The sequence below is a fragment of the Pyrus communis genome, chromosome 6, assembly GCF_963583255.1.
Source record: "Pyrus communis chromosome 6, drPyrComm1.1, whole genome shotgun sequence".
Lineage (NCBI taxonomy): Eukaryota > Viridiplantae > Streptophyta > Magnoliopsida > Rosales > Rosaceae > Pyrus > Pyrus communis.
In genome coordinates, this window is record NC_084808.1 from 22,161,903 (window position 1) to 22,182,369 (window position 20,467).

Sequence of the window (20,467 nt, forward strand, 5' to 3'; positions counted from 1 at the left end):
CCGGAGAGATTTACAAGGCGAAATACTCAACCCCATGCAAGCTGAGTACTTCGACTCATTAATGTAGAAAGTTCATATCGAGCCACAACCAGTTACCATGATGTACGAGTGGGTGGCTGTCGATGAGTGATCGGCAGTTTCCGATCAATTATATGAAGCTATGCATCCCATGGAATCCAGCCACATTATTTCAACACAGAATCTATACAAGAACAATGAGTTTAATTATTCAAAAAAAAAAAAAAAAATTAACGCTCTTATGTCTTAATGGTTACAAATGTGTTCCTCCAAAGAACTAAATAAAACATAAACCACAAGAAAAAAAATTACAATCTCTTCTTCCTGCTCAGAAACTGCTATACATAAATTATATTTTTGTTTCTCTTTAAGTAATTACTCTTAAGATCATCCAAAATTTCGAAGCTCCAGCCGATGCTCCTTTTCGTCCTTTGTACTAACTGTTTCGGAATTTAAAGAAAAATGGTGAAAGAAAACCTGGAAAATCGCTTAGCATTGGCTAAGCATTCGTCCTCTAAGGTTTAAACGGGCTTGTAAGAAACACCGCAAGATCTTTCCTTGGCCCTCTCTTAAGCCACCCTAAATATGCATCACCGAAGATTCGGGTGGAAGGAAATTAGAATCTTCTGTACTGTAAGGTTAGTGCCCGGGAAAATATGTGGTGCTTAGTCCGACTCCTTAGCAGAACGGGAACCTGCAGATGTCTCTCCGGTGTAAGAATGCTCTTCGTCTCCAAAACTTGGTGGACTCCCTACATAGCTCTCCTCATGGGTGACTGTTCGAGTTTTCCCAGGTCTTGTGCGAACATTAACCCCCATTGGGAAGGGCACCTGTTGGTCAAGAACTGTCAGTATGTAATCTCTCCATCTTGCATTAATAAGTGTTATCCTCTTATTGTTATTTGGATATCTTTTAAAATTTTGCATTTCCATTTTGAATTTAGTATGCATGCTCCGTCACCATCCGCGTACCTGATCACCGGCATTTGGGCCATCAGTGTTGAAGAGAATGGGACGGCATCGCTTATCCTCATTCATCAAGCTTGAATTCTGGAAGTGTGCAATCAGAGCAGCTTTTCCTTGAATTCGAGCATACGCGAGTGATGCCACCTTCTCACTGTTGAACTTCTCCCATTTCTTCCCGTTGAATGACTGCAAAAATTGGACATTCTTTTTAGCTTCAATTTGCATATGCGTTTTATCATTTTAAAGCTTTACAGAAAACAAACCTGATAAAATGGAACGATCATTCGAGGATCAGTCATATTGATGAACGCATAGCCCACATTGCATTTGTTCTGCAACAGATATGAAGACCACGTTCATCATACAGCTACAAGTGTGAGATTATATATCTGCCACAATATCACAGGAAATAATCCACACAGAACGTCACTTGCCTTAAAATCAATTGGTAGATAAATGAAATCGAAAGTTCCTCGATGGCGTTCATCAATTGCAGCCAATAGCATCTTTGAAGTATACCTATCATCATTCAAACACATTGATCCGAGAATTATTTAAGAGCCAAGAAAGTAATAAAAGGAGCCATTAACAATGAACTTTCTTTCTATTCAGAATTACTTGTTGGGAATGTTCTTTATCATAAGTGTTGTTCGGTTGTCTTCTCCTCGCATAATGCAGTCAACATCCAGTTCATACTGTTTCTTATTGTCTCCCTGATTAACCATGCCTTCATTTCTACGACTTCTTGTACGCTCAGCAGGCAGATCAAATGCATTCATGATGGGAATCATCTGGCCTCTTCCAGGAAACATCATGCACCTCTGATGATGGGCTTGCTGCAGTCCTGCATTTTTGTGAGCAATTGGCAGGTCCATGCTGTTTCCACCAACATGAGGAAACATGTTATGAGAAACAAATTCCATTGAATGTGGTGAGTTATTTGAGATTCTCATATTCCCAAGAGAGCCTGGATGAAACCCAGATGCCTCGGGGGATTCCCCTCCATATGATTGTCGTCTGTCCCACAGAGAAGGATTAACCACTGGTGCTGACCCCACATGATGGTTATGCATGGGCAAACCTGGGTTTAACATATGAGATGGTGCTCTAGGAAGTCCATGAACCCGTGTTGGGGGATGGACTGCAGAAATGGGATGAGCTGAAGAAAGTCCATTGACAAATGATGGTAAATTTGGCCATATCATTCCGGGAGGCTGAGGGTGATAGGAGTTGTTCCATGCATAATGATGTCCAGGAATAGGGCAGTTAACATTGTCGGCAGAGCCAAAAACTGAGGAAGAGAGCAAAAACAGAGGATTGAGATAAGAAAAGATATCAAACTGGAGAATATTAAAGAAGTGCGTAGTTTGTTAATCATTCACTTACCACCTTCATTTAGTTCAAATGAGTGCCCGTGGGAGCTTACTCTGGGGAAGTGCCTGTTATCAATTCTTTCTGTTGGTCTGGCATTGACAGATACATTGCCCGGTGAACTGCAGTTGACTGAATTAGTTAAACCACCATGATACTCTGGAAGTGAATGAGGATGGGAAGCTGGAGAGCCATGAATGTCAAATTTCAGCGAGCCTGGTGAATGGACAGACTCAACAAAGCCAGACTGATTCCCAACTGATTCAGCTCTCAGAACAGAAGGTAAGCTGTTAGGAACACTAGAAGAGACCCCAAAGTGGAATGCATTTTCAAGGGACGCAGCTTGTGCTGCAGCGTGTACAGCCATGATACTTCCATTATCTGTGCAACTGGATGTAACTGATCCATGTGCAACTGGTCCTGTTAACAACTCTTTATGAGACCAAATAAAGAGAATCTGTGCTTCTAAACTAGAATCGACGAGGGTTTTTTAGACAAATACTTTACCAGAAAATCCAGTGACAGAGTCAGAAGGGCTAGTCTGCTGCAGATATAGGCCACATTCATCTTGCTCTAACAAATCTGGAGATAACTGTAGCCCCAAGCTGCAGTGAAAAAAATAATTACCAGATTATAAGAGATTAGTAATTTTCAAACACGGCTTGAGTAAAAAAACACGGAAAATAAATACAAGCAAGGAAGACAAAGTAATTGTTCTAGGACAATACCTCCGTCTTGCACCTCCAGGACAGCTTGGCTCAAGCTTAATTTGCTTCCCGGCAATATCACTCTTGTTTAAGGCATTAAGAGCAGCGTCTGCAGCTCTAATGTCATAAAATTCAATAAATTTGTTATGACTTCTGTTTGGGGTTTCACAGATCTGCAATCCAGATTCAAGAATGACAACGCATTAGAGCTTATGCTTTTGCCATGCACAACTACAAGAAACAGCAGGAAATACTCACCTCTTTGATTTCTCCATAGACACCAAAAACCTGGCGTAATTCATCATTTGAAACAGAAGAATCCAGGTTGAATACAACAAGAGTTCCCTGATTAACATCTTTCTCAGAAGGGTTGTCCTGACAAGAGATAACCCAATTAAAGCAATGTATAGACTACCAATGTAAATCCAACTGTATAACAATAATCATGAAAAATACTGACCCTCTCAAAGCAACCACATGCCTGGTAAAATAACAAAGTTATATCGATATCTAGAGGGATAACATCTTGGGTACTCACCTTTGGAATTGAGTAATGTATGTCAAGCTTGCGACGCCTCAATGGTTTATTCTGCAGTGATTTCATCGCATTACTAGCTGCTCTAATGTCATAATAGGATATCATAACAAAACCGCGATGCTTGCAGGCTGTATAAAGAGTGCGAATATCTCCATATTGCTGCACATTCGAGTTATCAAAATTTCAGCACTCAATGGCCAAAGAACATGTAATGCTGAAAATGAATACAAATCCCACAACTAAGACGTCTAGCATACCTCAAACAGGGTTCTCAACTCAGAATCTTCAATGTTACTGTTTATATTTCTCACAAACAACGTCCGGGAAGGGTGTTCACCATAAGGGTGTTCCCCCACTACTGAACCATTGCACAACAGACCATTAGAAACTTCTCCAGCATACTCAGAGTCCTTTAATCCAGTTGCCAAACCGTCATCTCCCAAATCCATCCCTCCAACACTGCTAAAAAGGTCCAACTCCTCCATATTATCCCTAGCACTCAGTTGGACCGAATAGTCAAGCCCATCGGTAACTCCAGAAAGCAACTCGTCATCGTTTGGGAGAAGATTTCCGATGGTTTGGGCCTCAATTTCTTCAAGGGATTCAAAAGCTTCCTCTTCATCATAGTGGGAGGCAACAGTATCAACAGAATGGCCATATAGTGTATTGTTCGACGATAATCTTACTGCATCAGAAGACTTTCATTTTCAACAAAAATCACATAGAAAATAAGCAACAAAACTGAATCAATCAAAGAAACTACAGCCTAGAACAGAGTGGATATCAGCAGAATGGCCATATTGTTTGACAATAATCTCACTGCATGAGAAATTCAACAAAAATCATGTAGCAAATATGCAATGAAACTGAAGCTACCAAAACAACTACAGCATAGAACACATTAGTCACTAAGAAATTTGAATAAGGCTTCATTTAAGGTTCAAGCACATTAGCTGGCATTGGAAACAGAACTGCACGCAAGGAATACTGAAGTCAGAAGGCTTACACTTCCTACCAAATAGCTCCGACAATGAACTTGAAAAAAGGCTACTCTCATACTGAGCTCCCATCATATTGACTTTACCACCTTCTCCAAAATAAGATGCTGTCTCAACATTTGCATTAGATCTTGCTCCTGAATCATGGTTCATGGTTCTCGACAAATTCAAGGAATGACTTAAGGCTCTCTCTGCTCCCACTGCCTGTCTATTGAAGCCGGGATGCACTTTCTGGTCTTCCATTATGAAAAATTTGGGATGGTTCACAGAATTCACTGTCTGACACTTCTCCAGAGATGATGAAGCGAGTGACTTCTTGCTGGCTGTTCACAAGATTAGAAGCAATACTTGGCAGAATGAAAAGGCATAACAAATACGCTTCTTTTTTCCAGGTACAAAAGGGGGCTGACAGCTCTAATTCATACATTTGTTATTAATTCAGGAATTATACTCAATTGTCAGAATGAAAAGGCATAACAAATACACTTCTTTTTTCCAGGTACAAAAGGGGGCTGACAGCTCTACTTCATACATTTGTCATTAATTCAGGAATTACTATATAGTTACTCATGAATTATCCCAATAGAACTTGAGTTATTAGTTGTGACCGAACTTAGCATTGAGGGCGCACTCTGTAACACCCTATTTAATTATAGGCTATTAGGCATGAACATGAAAATTTTTAAATGTGTTAGCAAGAGTGAAAACATGGACACGCTTCTAATCCATAATATTAGATTCATGGGAGAAAGATGTTTCCAAAGAGGCAAAGGGTTATGAAATTAATATTATCCACACCCAGAATCTCAGATGGAATTCACTCAACATTGTAGATCTTCAACTAACTAGCTCAATATCAAATTGTTACTCCAACCATCCTCTCATTTATTCCTCCACTCCTTATCTTTATCACTGTAATCGTACATTTCATCATGTGGATCGACACCATCAGGTCGTGCTCATCACCACTCCTATCGCCTACTCAAAATTCGAAACTATTTCACTTAACAATAAAACATATCCTCACATTAAAATCCCTCCCAACACCACATATCCATATCATCCATCTCTTTTCAGGGAAGGTAAGAATAACTTCTGGAAAACTCAAGGTAGATCCAGTTAATGGATAGGTACCTAAGATGATTACTAGAGCTGATGGCACAAAATTACTTTCGGTATGAACACAAGTGGAAAATTCTGTACTGAAATGGTAATATAAGGCGGTAACGGAAACTTCTTGACAGGTTATAACTGTCAGGTAATTTGTCACAGCTGTGGATTAATTGCGATGGCATCTTAGACTCTTAGTTCAACAATATATGGTAGTTAGTGGTTACCAAAAGCAAAATATTCTCCCTATTAATCATTAACAGCCTCTAACCGAAGGGTTTCTAATGAATGGTTTAGCAACAAGTTTGATAAGAATTAAAGGGCACGACTGAAAAAGTATGCAAGTTGTGGGCCAAAATGGTAAGGCGGCAGTTATAGATTGACGGTACTGACCATGATTATCAGGCAAGTTATCTGACTTCCAAAACCCACCCTGCCTCTGCCAAAGTTTTCAATACATAGAATAAATAAGACTAGAACTAAACAGAAAAAAAGAATTAATAAAACCTCGTTAATATGATAAAACTGCGAATTCACTCAATTTTACTGCAGATAGGAACAGAAGGATGCACAACAAAAATGAATTGATAAAACCTCGTTAATATGACAAAACTGCGAATTCACTCAATTTTACTGCAGATAGGAACAGAAGGATGCACAATTGTTGATTCCTTACTTCATCGGAGAAGAACGACGAGGAGGACAAACCCTTGAGGTCCATTATCTCAGATGGCATGACGAAAATTATACTGCACAAACCAAAACTATTTCAAAAAAAAAAAACAAAAATAAAAAGATCTCCAGCGGCCACGTCTAGATACCTATTCAGAATTCTCCTTCCAGCATTTAAAAAAAAATTATGGCACGCCTAAAATCACAACAAACTTTGACAATTTCGATAGTACGAGTTTGGGTGAATTTATGAGATGGAATTCAAAGGGAAAACAATCTACAAGTGGAATGAGATCAAGATCTCGAACAAATGCAGCTCAATTATGACGAATTCAGAGAAATTCAAACCGCATTTAATAAAAAGAAAGATAGAAATGCAATTCTATCGTAAATACCGAATCCAAAAGAATCACACAATTCATTTAGTACCAAATCCGCAAGCAATTCACACGAAGATCAGCGAGATCACGAACAACAATAATTAAACAACAAAAAAAAAAAAAGGAAAATTAAATCACTCAGGCGAAAATTGAAGGAGGAATTCAGCTCACCTGTGAAGTTGCAGATTGCAAAATCAAAGTCCGAGCTGCTCAGCTGCCCAGAACACCAATCAAACGACGAACAGCCGAACTGGGACGTTGAAATCGCAATTGGAGTCCGGACCAGACAGAGGACCAAAGAGAGAGAAAGCCAGAGATAGAAGGAGGAGAGAACGAGAGGGGAATTTAAAACGAGGATGCTGAGGAGGAGGAGGGAGAGACGAGGAGGATATAAAAAAACGAATAAATTACGGCATAAGGCAAGGGGATTGGAGAAGGGATCATCTAGGCATCTGTGCCGTGTAAGATCCTCTTAAGCTTCTCTGATGCTCTTTTTCCCTGCATTGCACGTTAACCATTTTTTTTTCTCTTCTTGTCTTTATGCCTTGTTCATTCTCTTTGCTGCACGTTTTCTCCTCCCCCTCCTGCTCTTTCAGCTCCGCCGGTCATCGGAATCTATGGAATTCTCCGGCGAGATGCGGAGCCCTCTCGCCAGAGAGAGAAAGCGAAAGAGAGGGATTTTGGGTTTTTCTTTTTTTTCTTTTTTTTGGTTTGGTTCAGTGGATTCTTCTGTTTTCTTCAGGGCAAACGGAAGAGAAATAGAAAACCGGATAGACTTGGACCAGGTTCCTAAAAACACGAGAGAGAAACGAGGGGGAGGTGGCCGTTAAAACTGTTTAACGGCGTTATACCCCTATCCGTTGTGTGGTATCAGTAAGGGAGGGCCTAGCTGGGTTTTGTAACTCTCTCTCTGTCGATGCCACGCTGGCAAAGTGGGGAGAGAGATTGATGTCTTCCAGTTTGTGTTGAGCCGGTATTTTGTTAGAATATCTGAAATAGAGTTGTCAAAACTGCTGTATAGATTTATAACAATAAAAAAATGATAGTAAAATTTGTAACGAGGAATCAATTGAAGATAAAGTTCTTTGGCGTCATTTTTGACACTACTGTCAAAATGATTTAATGATTTTTTTTAATAGGTTTGATTCAATTCATAATAAACATTGTTGTGTATATGAAGTATTTGATTAATTGTTTTAATAATTAGACCTCGTAAAGGGACGAAAAAAAATTACAAAATGACATTATTATTTAGCATATTTTGTGGGAGCAAAAAAAGTGTACACACTATCAAATTGACTATAAATTATTAAATATCATTTTGATGTTTTATATTTGATTTCTCTTTTAAAGATGTCTAAAATGATGAAATGCTAATCCGTTTTGAGATTGACTTTGTTGAAACGGCTATTACTTTTCAGGTAATTTGTTGATGGGGACAAAATGGCTAAGGGGTTTTGTGTCTAAGTTCTGCAAGGACATGTGATCCGGCCAGACTCCAAACTTTTTATTCGGGGTGAGCAATTTAGAAGGGGAATTAACTATGACATTGATTATGTGTCATAGCATTGTATTATTAGTTAGAAACGCTACAATGATAATATAAATGTTACATTCCAATCTTTTTCTAAACCATGACACATCGAAATACTATGACACATCAAAATACTTAATGAATATAACATTTGGTGTATACTAAATAAATTGTATTAAGAACCTTTCGTTGAGCATCTGGTGGGCACATGCCAATAGATGTCGACTATTACTGTGATTTTTATAGGCTTATTGAGGACGATTGCAGGAAGATGTCAAGTATTATTGAACACTACCGAAGCTTTCAACAAAGGCCCATCAAGCCCTTAGTCGCACAATAAAGTCACATACAATAGAGAAAGCGAAGACAAATGAATGATAGAAGAAAATAGACGAGTAAGGCGGAGGAAGATGTTCTAATTCAGTTTATTTTTACCCTATTGAGTTTGCCTTAATTGTTTATAAGGATAAACACAAATACACAAACAAATATACATAGGGTTGTGAAGTTGTTAGGGTCATGGGAAACCAACGATCACATTATGGCCCTGCTGTGACATCCCACATCGCCCAGGGGAGTGATCCTTAAATGTATATTCTCATCCCTACCTAGCACGAGGCCTTTTGGGAGCTCACTGGCTTCGGGTTCCATAGGAACTTCGAAGTTAAGCGAGAAGGGGGCTAGAGCAATCCCATGATGGGTGACCCACTGGGAAGTTGCTCGTGAGTTCCCAAAAACAAAAACCGTGAGGGAATGGTAAGCCCAAAGCGGACAATATCGTGCTACGATAGTGTAGCGGGCCCGGGAAATGGTCCGCCCCGGGCCAGGATGTGACAAATTGGTATTAGAGCCTAACCCTGGCCGTGGTGTGCCGACGAGGACGTCGGGCCCCTAAGGGGGGTGGATTGTGACATCCCACATCGCCCAGGGGAGTGATCCTTAAATGTATATTCTCATCCCTACCTAGCACGAGGCCTTTTGGGAGCTCACTGGCTTCGGGTTCCGTAGGAACTTCGAAGTTAAGCGAGAAGGGGGCTAGAGCAATCCCATGATGGGTGACCCACTGGGAAGTTGCTCGTGAGTTCCCAAAAACAAAAACCGTGAGGGAATGGTAAGCCCAAAGCGGACAATATCGTGCTACGGTAGTGGAGCGGGCCCGGGAAATGGTCCGCCCCGGGCCAAGATGTGACACCTGCTACTATTATAACATTTTAATATTTTTCAACTAATTGAGTGGTGTCTGAGAGTAAGGCGATTGGTTAAGACTAGGATAGGTTAAGGTTTGAATCTCCCAATAAATAGTACGAGTTATCGTTTTTTGTGTTAATGATGTGAGTAAATTTCAGAATTAGTTCATGAATTTTCATCATAAATTTGATTTGGTCAATGGACTTAAGATTCGTAAACTTGATTACATGAAATAACATGACCTATAATGAAATTCACAATTACTAAATTTTGCTTTGGTGATTGAACACATATTTAAAACTGGATATGAAAAACTCACATGTGATATATATCATACTAACATAATCTTTGTCAGAAATTAACATTAACCTAAAACAATAATGCCCGTTATGTAAGTTTAAAGAACCATTCAAAATTTATCTCTATTAATTTTATATTATCATAAGTATTGATCTTTGATCAACTCACGAATCGAAAGAAAACCGTCACAAATATAAATAGGTGTATCCGTATGTGGTCCATTGCATCTACTTCTGGTTGCGTTTGGTAGCAAATGGAAACGGGAAACGCTCCTTCCCTCGCCTGGAGATGCGTGCGCGGTTTAAACTGTGACCGTCATGGGGAAAAACTGAACTCCTACAACAAGAAACACGCTGTTACGGGGAAAACTGATCTCCTACAACATGAAACACGCTGTTATTTCCGGTTTTGTGGACGAGAAATGTACTTTACGATTTAACAGACACGCGTCCAGCTACTACTGGCTGTACTTTTTTTTAGTACATCAATACTTTTACACTAAGAGAATGAGGAGTTCGACTAAGTCATGAGCAGCATAATTTGGTATCGAATTTGCTATCCACGAAATTCAAATATAATATCTCTCACTTTCAAATAAAAGAGAATATCATAAAACCGTAATGCTATACTTATTTTCTTTGCGCAAAATGCAATCAGAAATCGCTTTACCTGGTAAAATGGCGGTAGGCATGATGGCATTGGCAGTTTAGCGGCCATTATAGGACAAACAGAAAACGTGACCCCTCTGCATATGCGTTTGCCTATCATTTCGTTCATGAGAAATGACTAAAGAGCCCCTGCAGAAAGTATGATTAGCATGCGATGTAGTAAGGACTTTCACCGTGGGATGAGCATTCCAGAGAGACAAAATCTTCAGTTGCAGAAGCACTCTCATGATCAAGCAGGGCCTTCTATGTGGGATAAGCTGTAAAACTTAGAGACAAAGGTAGTTTCACTTCAATTGTATACACGGTCAATCGTGGGAAGCATATATTTATAATCTCTTTTAAATTACAAACAGGGTTTAAAAACCCTACTTACAAGGAAGGTTAAAATTCAAAAAATGCAAAACTGAAATCTACAAAGATTACACACAGCTTTAGTTACAAGAATAATTCAAAATGAAGTCTTACAAACAAGAAGATAAGACTTCTAAGCACAACACAACTCCTCAAGAAACGTTGGTGGTAATCAACTGTTGACTTCGTCTAACAGCTCCCCACAAGCTAATAGGCTTTGGAACAACTGGAAGCTTGGATACTAACAACTTGAAATGGGACGAAGACAACCCTTTTGTAAACAAATCAGCGAGCTGATCTTGAAAGCAAGTCTAGTTGACTAATAATTCAGCATGAACAACCTTTGTCCCGTACGTAATGATAATCAACTTCTAAATGCTTTGTGCGGGAATGGAAGACTGGATTGGAGACAAGTGCAATGGAAGAAATATTATCACACCAAATCATTGGTTGACTAAGATGCAATTGCAAATCCTAAAAAAGAGATATGAGCCACGATAACTCGACTGCAGTATAGGCTAACTGCCTGTACTCAGCCTCCGCACTAGACCTCGAAATCGTCTTCTATTTTTTTGAACTCCATGAAACAAGATTGGAACCTAAGTAAATGCAGTAACCACCCGTGGAACGTTTGATATCTGAATTACTAGCATAGTCCACATCTGAGAAAGCAGTCAACTGAGCACAGCACAACTCCTCAAGAAATGTTGGTGGTAACCAATTGTTGACTTCGCCTAACATTAGCATGCCATGTAGTTATCGTGACTTCTTCAATTAGTGATATATTAATGGGTACTTTGATTGAATTAATGATATATAAATTCATACTAATATATATACAGCACTTACAGCATAGATTGATTAGTTTAACACAGTTAAACTTGTGATGGAGGTTGAAGAAAAAATTAAAATACGAATTAGGAGCAGTAAAAAGAATGAACAATATTTAACTCTAAAATTGGTACCAAAATATATTTTCTTTAATTATTAATTAATACCAAAGTAAAGTGGAATGTCCCGTTTAACAAAAGGCATCAAATTATAAACTCTATTTAAAAATAATAAACAAAAACCAAGAACCTTTCATGCTTGTCGGAAAAGCGCAAGAAAAAAAAATTTAGATGAATACATATTTGTGAGTTGGTGAATTCTTTTGATTGTATAAAGTACATAGAGAGTCAGTTGTTCTAAGTTGGGTCAGTGGACCAAAGAAGTATAGTTTACTCCTTACGTTGTAATTCCCGTTTAAATTCTCATTTTGGTAAATTACGATAATATCTCAAATCGTAATAACAAAACATGTCAACCACAACAAAAAGACATAAAAATCTTGATCAAGAATAAGGATTTATTGGATGATTGTTGTTCATAACCCAATCTGACGATTAAAATTTTTATTAATTTTATATCGTTGTTGGTATAATAACAAATTTCTTAAATGGCTGTTTGAAAGCCAATATAATATACAGTTCATCACGTTTGAATGATTGAAAGATATATGCATTTTTTCTCACATTAATTCTCGGACGTAGAGTTTATCATGGGAGTTTCACATAATTATCCAATTTTTTACGACATAATTAACCAATTAAAATAATATTTAATCTTGACCCCTTTAGATCGATGGTTTTAATTTATACGTTAATCAAGTCGCATGAATAGTCTTTAATTAATTTGTATTTTAAAATGGCAATCCTTGGTTCTCCTGCACAGTTGCACCTAGGGTTGGAAAAAATTCCCAAAAATCCCGAACCGAACCGAAAAAATCCCGATCCCAAACCAAAAATTTCCCAAACCGAAATTCCCGAACCGATCCCAAAATTTCGGTATGGGATTCGGGATTGGCTTCTCAATATTTCGGGAATCCCATACCGAACCGAAAATATATAATGTTAATTATTATATATATATTTATACATATATATATATTATTCTTTTATAATTGATGCTAGTAGTTTCTAATTCATGCTCTGCAACCTGGAATGCCCTACACCTTGCATATTTTTCATGTTCTGTTTGATATTCATGTGGATTTTATTATTGCTGCTACCATGGCTGATGATTTCAGAAGACCTGATTCTTTTGTCTCTCAACAGATTGCAAAAAGGGTTTAATTAATTTGAATTTTGACTATGATAAAAACAGTCAGGCATGCCAGTGTTCAATTAAATGGTAGTGTGAATGAAATGAAATTCCTAGTTCATGAATGTGTTCTTGAATTATATATTTGAAGAACAATTCATAATTTCATATTTCAATTTGGGATTCCCGATTTGTCCCAAAATCCCGAAAATATTTCGGGATTCCCGAAATTTGTGATTCTCGAAAATTTGGTTTGGGATTGGTCTTCAAATTCCCGTCCCAAAAAATTTTTGTTTGGGATTCGGGATACTAATTTTGGTATGGTATCCCATACCGAACCACCCCTAGTTGCACCGCATCATCATGTTTAAATCGAGGTGTATATTTTATTTTTTAATTGGTGATATTACGTGATAATTATCTAATAAATAGTGTATTTGAATGATTGAATACATAACAATTATCTATATGTTATTATAGTGTCAGAACCATCGTGTCACCAAGACAATTATTGATTCCAAGAGAGTTTCACTCTTCATAAATGATAAGTATAGTGTCGGCACCACTGTGTCAACAAGACAATATATTAATTCCAAAAGAGTTTCGCTCTTCAAAAAGGACCAGTGAAGACTAAAAATAAATGATATAATTTATATATAACACAAATGGCACAGTTAATGGGTACCTCGTGGACCATGCATGGTGTATCATACTATCAACATCAAATGGTACCTCCTAGACCATGCATGGTTTATCATAATTTGGAGGCTTTTAATGCATGCATCTCTGTGTTGAGTTGATTTGTAATTTCCAGGGGATGCATGGAAGTTTAAGGGGGAACAGCCGAACAGGATGTGTATTAAAACCAAAATTAGTTCGGGATATATTAGCTAAATATGTGAGGCATCTAACTTCCATGCATCCCTTTTAATATTGGAAATTACAGTCGAACATCTTTGCAAAATATTAACTAAATAAAAAATATGTGAGACATTTAATTGAGTTCAAAAAAATTGATGAATAATATATTATAAGAAACATGTGCAAATGGCTTCAAAATGAATTGAATTTTTGTAAAAATAATCTATGAATCGAGACTTACAAAATAAACAATTCAGATAATTGAAGTTTAGTATATATGGAGTGGATCCCATACCTAATCTCCATTTTTTTGAAAGGTGGACCTTCCCCAATAGGCATATATATATATAGATAGGTGGACCTACCCCATAAAGGGCATATATATATATATGTATATATATAGATATGCATTATGCGTCCTCACGATAACGTGTATAGTGATGTTGTCTTGTAAATGGATATGTACAGTTTTAGGTACATAACTGACAACCACAACTTTGCTACACAAGATCAGCATGAGTACTTCCTCATTTGTATGTATGTGGTCCTCTTGACCCAGTCATAGACTTGATCAGCCGTTACAGCTGCTCACTACTGGTCAGACGCACGTATGCCTACAGTAGTACGCACGCTTCCCCACGGTTCTGGTTTTTTTATGGTTTGCAATTGCATGGTGCAAGGTGGTGCACCTATTTATACTTGTTGCTCCCCGTAGCTGTGAGCACAAATAATGAAACTCCACTTATATATATATATATATATATATATGTATATATATCTATCACACCTTGACTCTGAAATACATCAAAGAGCAACAAGTGACAGAAAAGTATAGCTGTATATATTGAGTCAAATAGAACTCACTACACACATTTAACTCTAATTTACAAGCGAACTAGGCTTCAAACCCTACTCTCTTAGCACATGCCGCTACACAACTTGAAATTCATCGCCTCTAACTGCTATATAATGTAACTATCCAAAAGCAACCCTACACCATGAAATGGTGTTTTTCTCCAAAGTAAATTAAAAGGTACCAAGTCAGTACCTGATAAACACGACAGCAGTTCTCAGATGAGCTAGGTCGTGGTATATAAGTTTTGAGATCTTAGTTTGCTGTCCATTACACATATATAATATATTGACAGCTTAACTGCAATATATTCATGCAAGTTGTAACTCGATCTTTCTTTTTCTTGGCTTTTTGGGGTAGCAGGTGGCTGCTGGGGGGTTAACGTGCGTACGCATGCAGCTGCACACAAGTCATGACTTTCAATCAGGAAAGGACAAGGGCAACCACGTCTGATGAAGGACACTGAATTGCTCAACAGTTCCGGTCACTCCTTGGCTTTCCATGTGCATAAATTTGTCATCGTCCTTACAATTAACCAAAAGCACTCACGTACTAGTGCTACAAGCGAATTAGGCATAAAATTAAACTAAAACATTCTGAAGGGTACAAACCCTAATCTTTGAGCACACTGCACCCAATACCGCTACACAACTAATTCATCGCCTCTAACTGCTATATGTAACTAGCAAAAGCAACCCTACACCATGAAATGGTGTATCGGCTTCGGGTCTCTCTCTCTCCAAAGTAAAAAAAAGGTACCAAGTCAGTACCAAATAAACACGACAGCAGTTCCTTTCTTGCTGGTGCAGTGGCCAGCATCTACAAAGCTAGCTATCTCAGATGAGCTTAGTTTGCTGTCCGCTACACATATAATTTATTGACAGCTTAATTGCAATATATTCATGCATGTGAGTTTGTAACTCGATCTTTCTTTCTTGATTTCTTGGGTAGCAGGTGGCTGCTGGGGGGTGCAGCTGCACACAAGTCATGACTTTTAATTAAGCAGGAAAGGATAAGGACACTTCTCAACAGTTCCGGTCAGTCCTTACCTTTCCATGTGAATAAAATTGTCATCATCCTTATAATTACCCAAATGCACTCACGTACTAGTGCTACAAAAAGGCTGCATTCAAATATTTTGTTTTTTCATTCCACTCTTAAGAGTACTATGAAGCAAAACCTAGTTAGGTTTTAGAGGATATATCGAACGTACTATTTTGGGATATATGTGTCATTTGTCATCTTAATTGGATGTTAGAGTATAATTAATTAAATCGGAATTCTCTCGTATTTATAGAAATGTACTATTCTATTTGTATTTAATTTAGAATTCCTTCCACATATTGATTTTGTCAAAGCCTATATATCTTGTAGCCAGTGTACATTATTAATTTAATGAGTCATATTTCTACATTAGATTATTGTGATGACAATTCCAAGCACTTTACAAAAACTTAGATATGGCCAGTCAACTATGTCATTCATAAAACACTTCTCACGAAAGTATGAGAATTCTTATAATTTTGTCCAATCAAACTCTATACTAGTCCCACACGATATGAGAGTCATTATGATATGATAGCCTTATTGAACTTTTTTTCAAACTCATATATGTGAGGTACATTTTTCGGTGTCATGAGAAGGGTAGGTTGACTGTACAAGGGTGGGAAGTTGAAGCTTAAAAATGGGTTGGAGATGGAGATTTGAATTTTGTATTTTTTTTTAATTTAATTTTATTTATTTTTTTGTGTAGTGGCCAATACATTTTTTTTTTTTCGGTCGAAGATCAAATATTATTAAAGATGAATTGACATGTTTACGTCAAATGCTAGAGTATTAAACAACCATTCTGGCTCAAACCGATCCCATAAATGAAAATCCCCCACACGTGTGACATAAGAAGCCACTTGATGCGCAGCCCCATTACAGGCACGAGGAGTAAATAGAAACTCTACTGAACTCAATTGTTGTCGAGTAAGGTTCATATCCCATAAAATACCTTCCAAAGCAGCCTCCGAAGCCAAAACACCATTAATCATATCCACCAAGACCTTCAAATCCGTCTCAAATTGAAGAACCCCGAACCCTAGTTCCACACAAGCCATTAATGCCAATCGCAATGTTTCCGCTTCCGCCATCAAACTCGATCCACATCTTATATTTCCCATACAACCAACAGCTTTAAAGATCCCAACAAAGTCCATCGCTACCCACCCACAACCCTCCACACTCGTTTGCTTACACCAAGCACCATCACAGTTCACCTTAATAGTACAAAAAGGAGGCTTCACCCACCGCACCTGCACTTCCCCCTCAATGCTTTGCCTATTACCATTTTGATGCACAATCTGCCCTCTACTATCCACAATCTCCCTCACATGTTGGCTCAAAAGCTCCAGCACACCCATCGATGTGGGAATAACTTTCTCAAATACTGCACTATTTAGGCACTTCCAAATCCGCCACAACCCACATACTACCCACCGGATAAATTGTTCCATGTCCTTGACCTCATCATATTTTCTGCATAGCCACTTCCAGCACTCCAAAAATCTTCACCCTCCACCTTAAGTACATCTAATTGGAGCGGGGAACCAAACCAAAATACACGAGCAAACGGACAACGGAAAAACAAATGTACCTATGTTTCCACATCTTCATCACATAACGGGCAACTAGTATCTAGTCGAATACCCCTTCGTATCAAATTATTCCGTACTGCAAGAATATTTCGACAACCCCTCTAAATAAAATGGCATAGCTTGGGAGGAACCCCCAAATGCCATATTGCCCACCACATCGGATCCTTATTATCTACTATACTCGATTGCCTATTAAAGGGATAAGTAGTCATAGCTAACAGCTTGTACAGCTGTCATTTATAGATGTAACAGTTTTGTAACTAATCTCTGTATTAGAGACCTAATTATGTGTAATTAGGTACTAAGCTTTGTTAGAGAACTGTATATATATTGAGTTGTAATTCTTACACATTAAGTAATGAAATACAAAGAGTCAGTTTCTTATATGGTATCACCGCCTCTCTGCCTAACCGCTTCTCGATCCTCTTTCTCTTGCGATTTTTTTTCGATCGATTTGTTCTTCGATCGTTGCTTCCTCGATCTTTGATTTGTTCTTTGATCTTCGATCATGGCGTCTTCGACTTCTTCTCCTGTGCAACCTGAAGTTGTTGCTACTCCTCTTCCTGCGGCTTCTTTCCCCAATTTTACTGGGATGAACCCTAATTCTTCTTCTTCTTCAATTTCCTCTATAACTGTTCAGAATATCAGCTGTATGGTTCCTACGAAGCTCAAGCGTGACAATTATCTTGTCTGGAAAGCTCTATTCGCTCCAATTTTTCGTCGTTACAAACTCACCGGTATTATTGATGGCTCGGAGGTTTGCCCGCCGCTGTTTACTCTTGATGAATCTGGTTGCAGCACTGGCGTTCCAAATCCTGCCTTCGAAACGTGGTATGAGAAAGATCAGAATATCCTGATCTGGTTGAATTCTACTCTCTCTGAGGATATTATTCCGTTCACTGTTGGTGTCACCTCATCTCGCGATCTCTGGTTAAATCTTGAGCATCGATTTGGTGGTGTGTCTGCAGCTCACATTCATCAGCTCCGCTCTCGCCTTCACTCCGTTCACAAAGGCGATCTTTCTATCTCCGATTATCTGCAGCGCATCAAAGGTCTTGCTGACTCCTTAATGGCTGCTGGAGCTCCGGTTTCTGATCATGATTTAATTGCTGTCACTCTCAATGGCTTACCTGATGAGTATGAGTCGTTCATTGACTCTCTCATGCTCAGAATTTCTACCACAACTCTGGATGAACTTCATGGCTTGTTGCTTAACAAGGAAGTTTTCATGAATCGCAAGAAGAAAAATATGGCTTCCCCTGCTTCTGAGCCGTTTCAGGCGTTTGCTGCGCAGTCTCAACCTCCTCTCCTTCCTACACCATCCCAGTTCTATCCTTTTCCCCAAGCTTTTGCTGCTCACCAGTCATCTGTGCCATCCAGGTTTCACAACAACAATCGTGGTAATCGTGGAAATTTCTCTCAACGCAATCATCGTGGTAATTTCTCTAAGAACTTCAACAATCGTCCTCAATTCAACAATTATGGTGGACATCGTGGTCAATACAGATCCAATTCTGGCAGTCGTACTGATTTTGGTGGCAACAACTCTGGAAATCGTCCCAATTCTGGTGGTCGCATTTCTTGCCAGATCTGTCATTCATTTGATCATGATGCTCTTGATTGCTATGACCGGATGAATCATTCTTTTGCCGGCAAAATCCCTCCTGCCAAGCTTGCTGCTATGTGTGCTCACACTACCTCTAAGCAATCTGCTCCCACTTGGTTGATGGACTCAGGTGCTACGTCTCATATTGTTAATGACATTTCTGCAATTAGGTCTCCACATCCTTATTCTGGCGAAGACAAGGTGTATGTTGGTGATGGTCAAGGTATGGCTATCCATCATACTGGTAACTCTATTGTCACAACTCCACATGCCTCTTTCCGTTTGAATAATATTCTTCATGTTCCCATGATGAAATTCAACTTACTCTCTGCTTATCAATTCTTAAAAGATAACTACTGTTCTTTGACCCTTGATTCTGATGGTTCTGAAATCAAGGATCGCTCTTCGGGGAGGACGCTTTTTAGAGGGCCAGTTACAGACGGATTCTATCCCCTTCAAGGTCTCTCTCCGGCTTCTTCTTCACATACTGCTCTTCTTACCACTAAAGTTTCGTTGAAGACATGACATCACAGACTTGGTCATCCTTCCTCTACTATGTTTCGGAAAGTTTTAAATAAGCAGTGTCTTCCCTCCATTGGTGACAAGTCTGTATCTTTTTTTTGCACAGATTGTGCAATAGGCAAAAACCATAAGCTGTCTTTTTCTCCTAGCACTAGTTCTACTTCAACTAGTTTAGAGTTACTCCATTGTGATGTTTGGGGTCCGTCTCCAGTCCTTTCTGTTACTGGTTACAGATTCTACTTGTTGATTGTGGATGATTTTACTAAATACACATGGCTGTTTCCTATGAAAGCTAAATCTGAGGTCTTTTCTCTCTTTGTCATCTTCAAGGCCTATGTTGAGAACTTGATTGGTAATAAAATCAAAATCTTGAGATCTGATTCAGGGGGTGAATTCACCAGTTCTGTGTTCAATTCATTTCTCTCCAGCAATGGCATCTCTCATCAATATAGCTGTCCTCACACTCCTGAACAAAATGGATGTGTTGAACGGAAGCATCGCCACTTTACTGAGACTGCAAGAACTCTTTTGGTTTCTTCTCGGGTTCCACACAAATTTTGGGTTGAAGCTTTTTCCACTGCTTTGTATCTTATTAATCGGCTGCCTATTTCTCGGTTGGATACATCTCCTTGGGAACTTCTCTTTCGCAAATCTCCCGATTATTCCAAGTTAAAGATTTTTGGCTGCAGCTGCTATCCTTGGCTCAAACCCTATGCTTCCTCGAAACTGGAAGGCAAGAGCCAGCATTGTGTCTTTCTGGGTTACAGTCTTTAGCACAAAGGTTATCGCTGTTTAGATCTCCACTCTCAGCGCCTTTATATTTCTCGGCATGTCCTGTTCAATGAAGACCATTTTCCCTTTCATGATAGCAGGCAGCTTTCTCCCTCATCCCTGCCATCCTCCACTGCCTCTGATTCATCTCTTTCCTTCACCCTTCATTTTCCTAACATTCCCCATCCTTCTGTCTCTCCTTCTACTCTTCAGCACCCTTCAGTCTCTTCTATCCTCTCTTCATCTCAGCCAGTTGCTGCTGCACCCTCCCATATGTCCTCCTCTTCTTCTCCAATTAATCCGTCTTTTCCTCTGCCACCTCATTCTTCT

General features: G+C 38.8%; 2 protein-coding genes across 4 annotated transcripts; both read right to left on the reverse strand.

The window, feature by feature from the left end:
• Window positions 1–28: 28 nt before the first annotated feature.
• Window positions 29–7,623, reverse strand: LOC137736743 (protein MEI2-like 4). Of its 3 annotated transcripts, none has more exons than XM_068475992.1 (15): window positions 6,931–7,623; window positions 6,384–6,456; window positions 6,101–6,146; window positions 4,606–4,920; window positions 3,857–4,284; window positions 3,600–3,758; window positions 3,320–3,436; window positions 3,083–3,234; window positions 2,862–2,959; window positions 2,373–2,774; window positions 1,602–2,274; window positions 1,418–1,502; window positions 1,247–1,315; window positions 990–1,169; window positions 29–848 (listed from the first exon to the last, which is right to left on the reverse strand). In XM_068475992.1, exons 2-15 carry the CDS (start codon window positions 6,441–6,443, stop codon window positions 684–686), a joined length of 2,949 nt encoding a protein of 982 aa, XP_068332093.1. In that variant the 5' UTR covers window positions 6,444–6,456; window positions 6,931–7,623; the 3' UTR covers window positions 29–683. The 3 variants fall into 3 exon arrangements, with proteins under 3 accessions (XP_068332093.1, XP_068332092.1, XP_068332094.1); XM_068475991.1 differs by having other exon boundaries at window positions 2,370–2,774; window positions 6,931–7,622; XM_068475993.1 differs by lacking the exon at window positions 6,101–6,146 and having other exon boundaries at window positions 2,370–2,774; window positions 6,931–7,621.
• Window positions 7,624–16,392: 8,769 nt separating this feature from the next.
• Window positions 16,393–17,004, reverse strand: LOC137736243 (uncharacterized). Its single transcript, XM_068475550.1, has one exon. The coding sequence runs from the start codon at window positions 17,002–17,004 to the stop codon at window positions 16,393–16,395; it is 612 nt and encodes a 203-aa protein (XP_068331651.1).
• Between the last annotated feature and the right edge of the window lie 3,463 nt (window positions 17,005–20,467).

What these genes read in the sequence shown, in the direction of transcription:
- LOC137736743 (XM_068475991.1), bottom strand. Translation starts at nt 6,443, where the DNA reads ATGCCATCTGAGATAATGGACCTCAAGGGTTTGTCCTCCTCGTCGTTC. An exon ending in CGTCGTTCTTCTCCGATGAA is followed by an intron (nt 6,147 to 6,383) that starts GTAAGGAATCAA and finishes AAACTTTGGCAG; the next exon opens with AGGCAGGGTGGGTTTTGGAA. An exon ending in CCTGGAGGTGCAAGACGGAG is followed by an intron (nt 2,960 to 3,082) that starts GTATTGTCCTAG and finishes TTTTCACTGCAG; the next exon opens with CTTGGGGCTACAGTTATCTC.
- LOC137736243 (XM_068475550.1), bottom strand. Translation starts at nt 17,004, where the DNA reads ATGGGTGTGCTGGAGCTTTTGAGCCAACATGTGAGGGAGATTGTGGAT.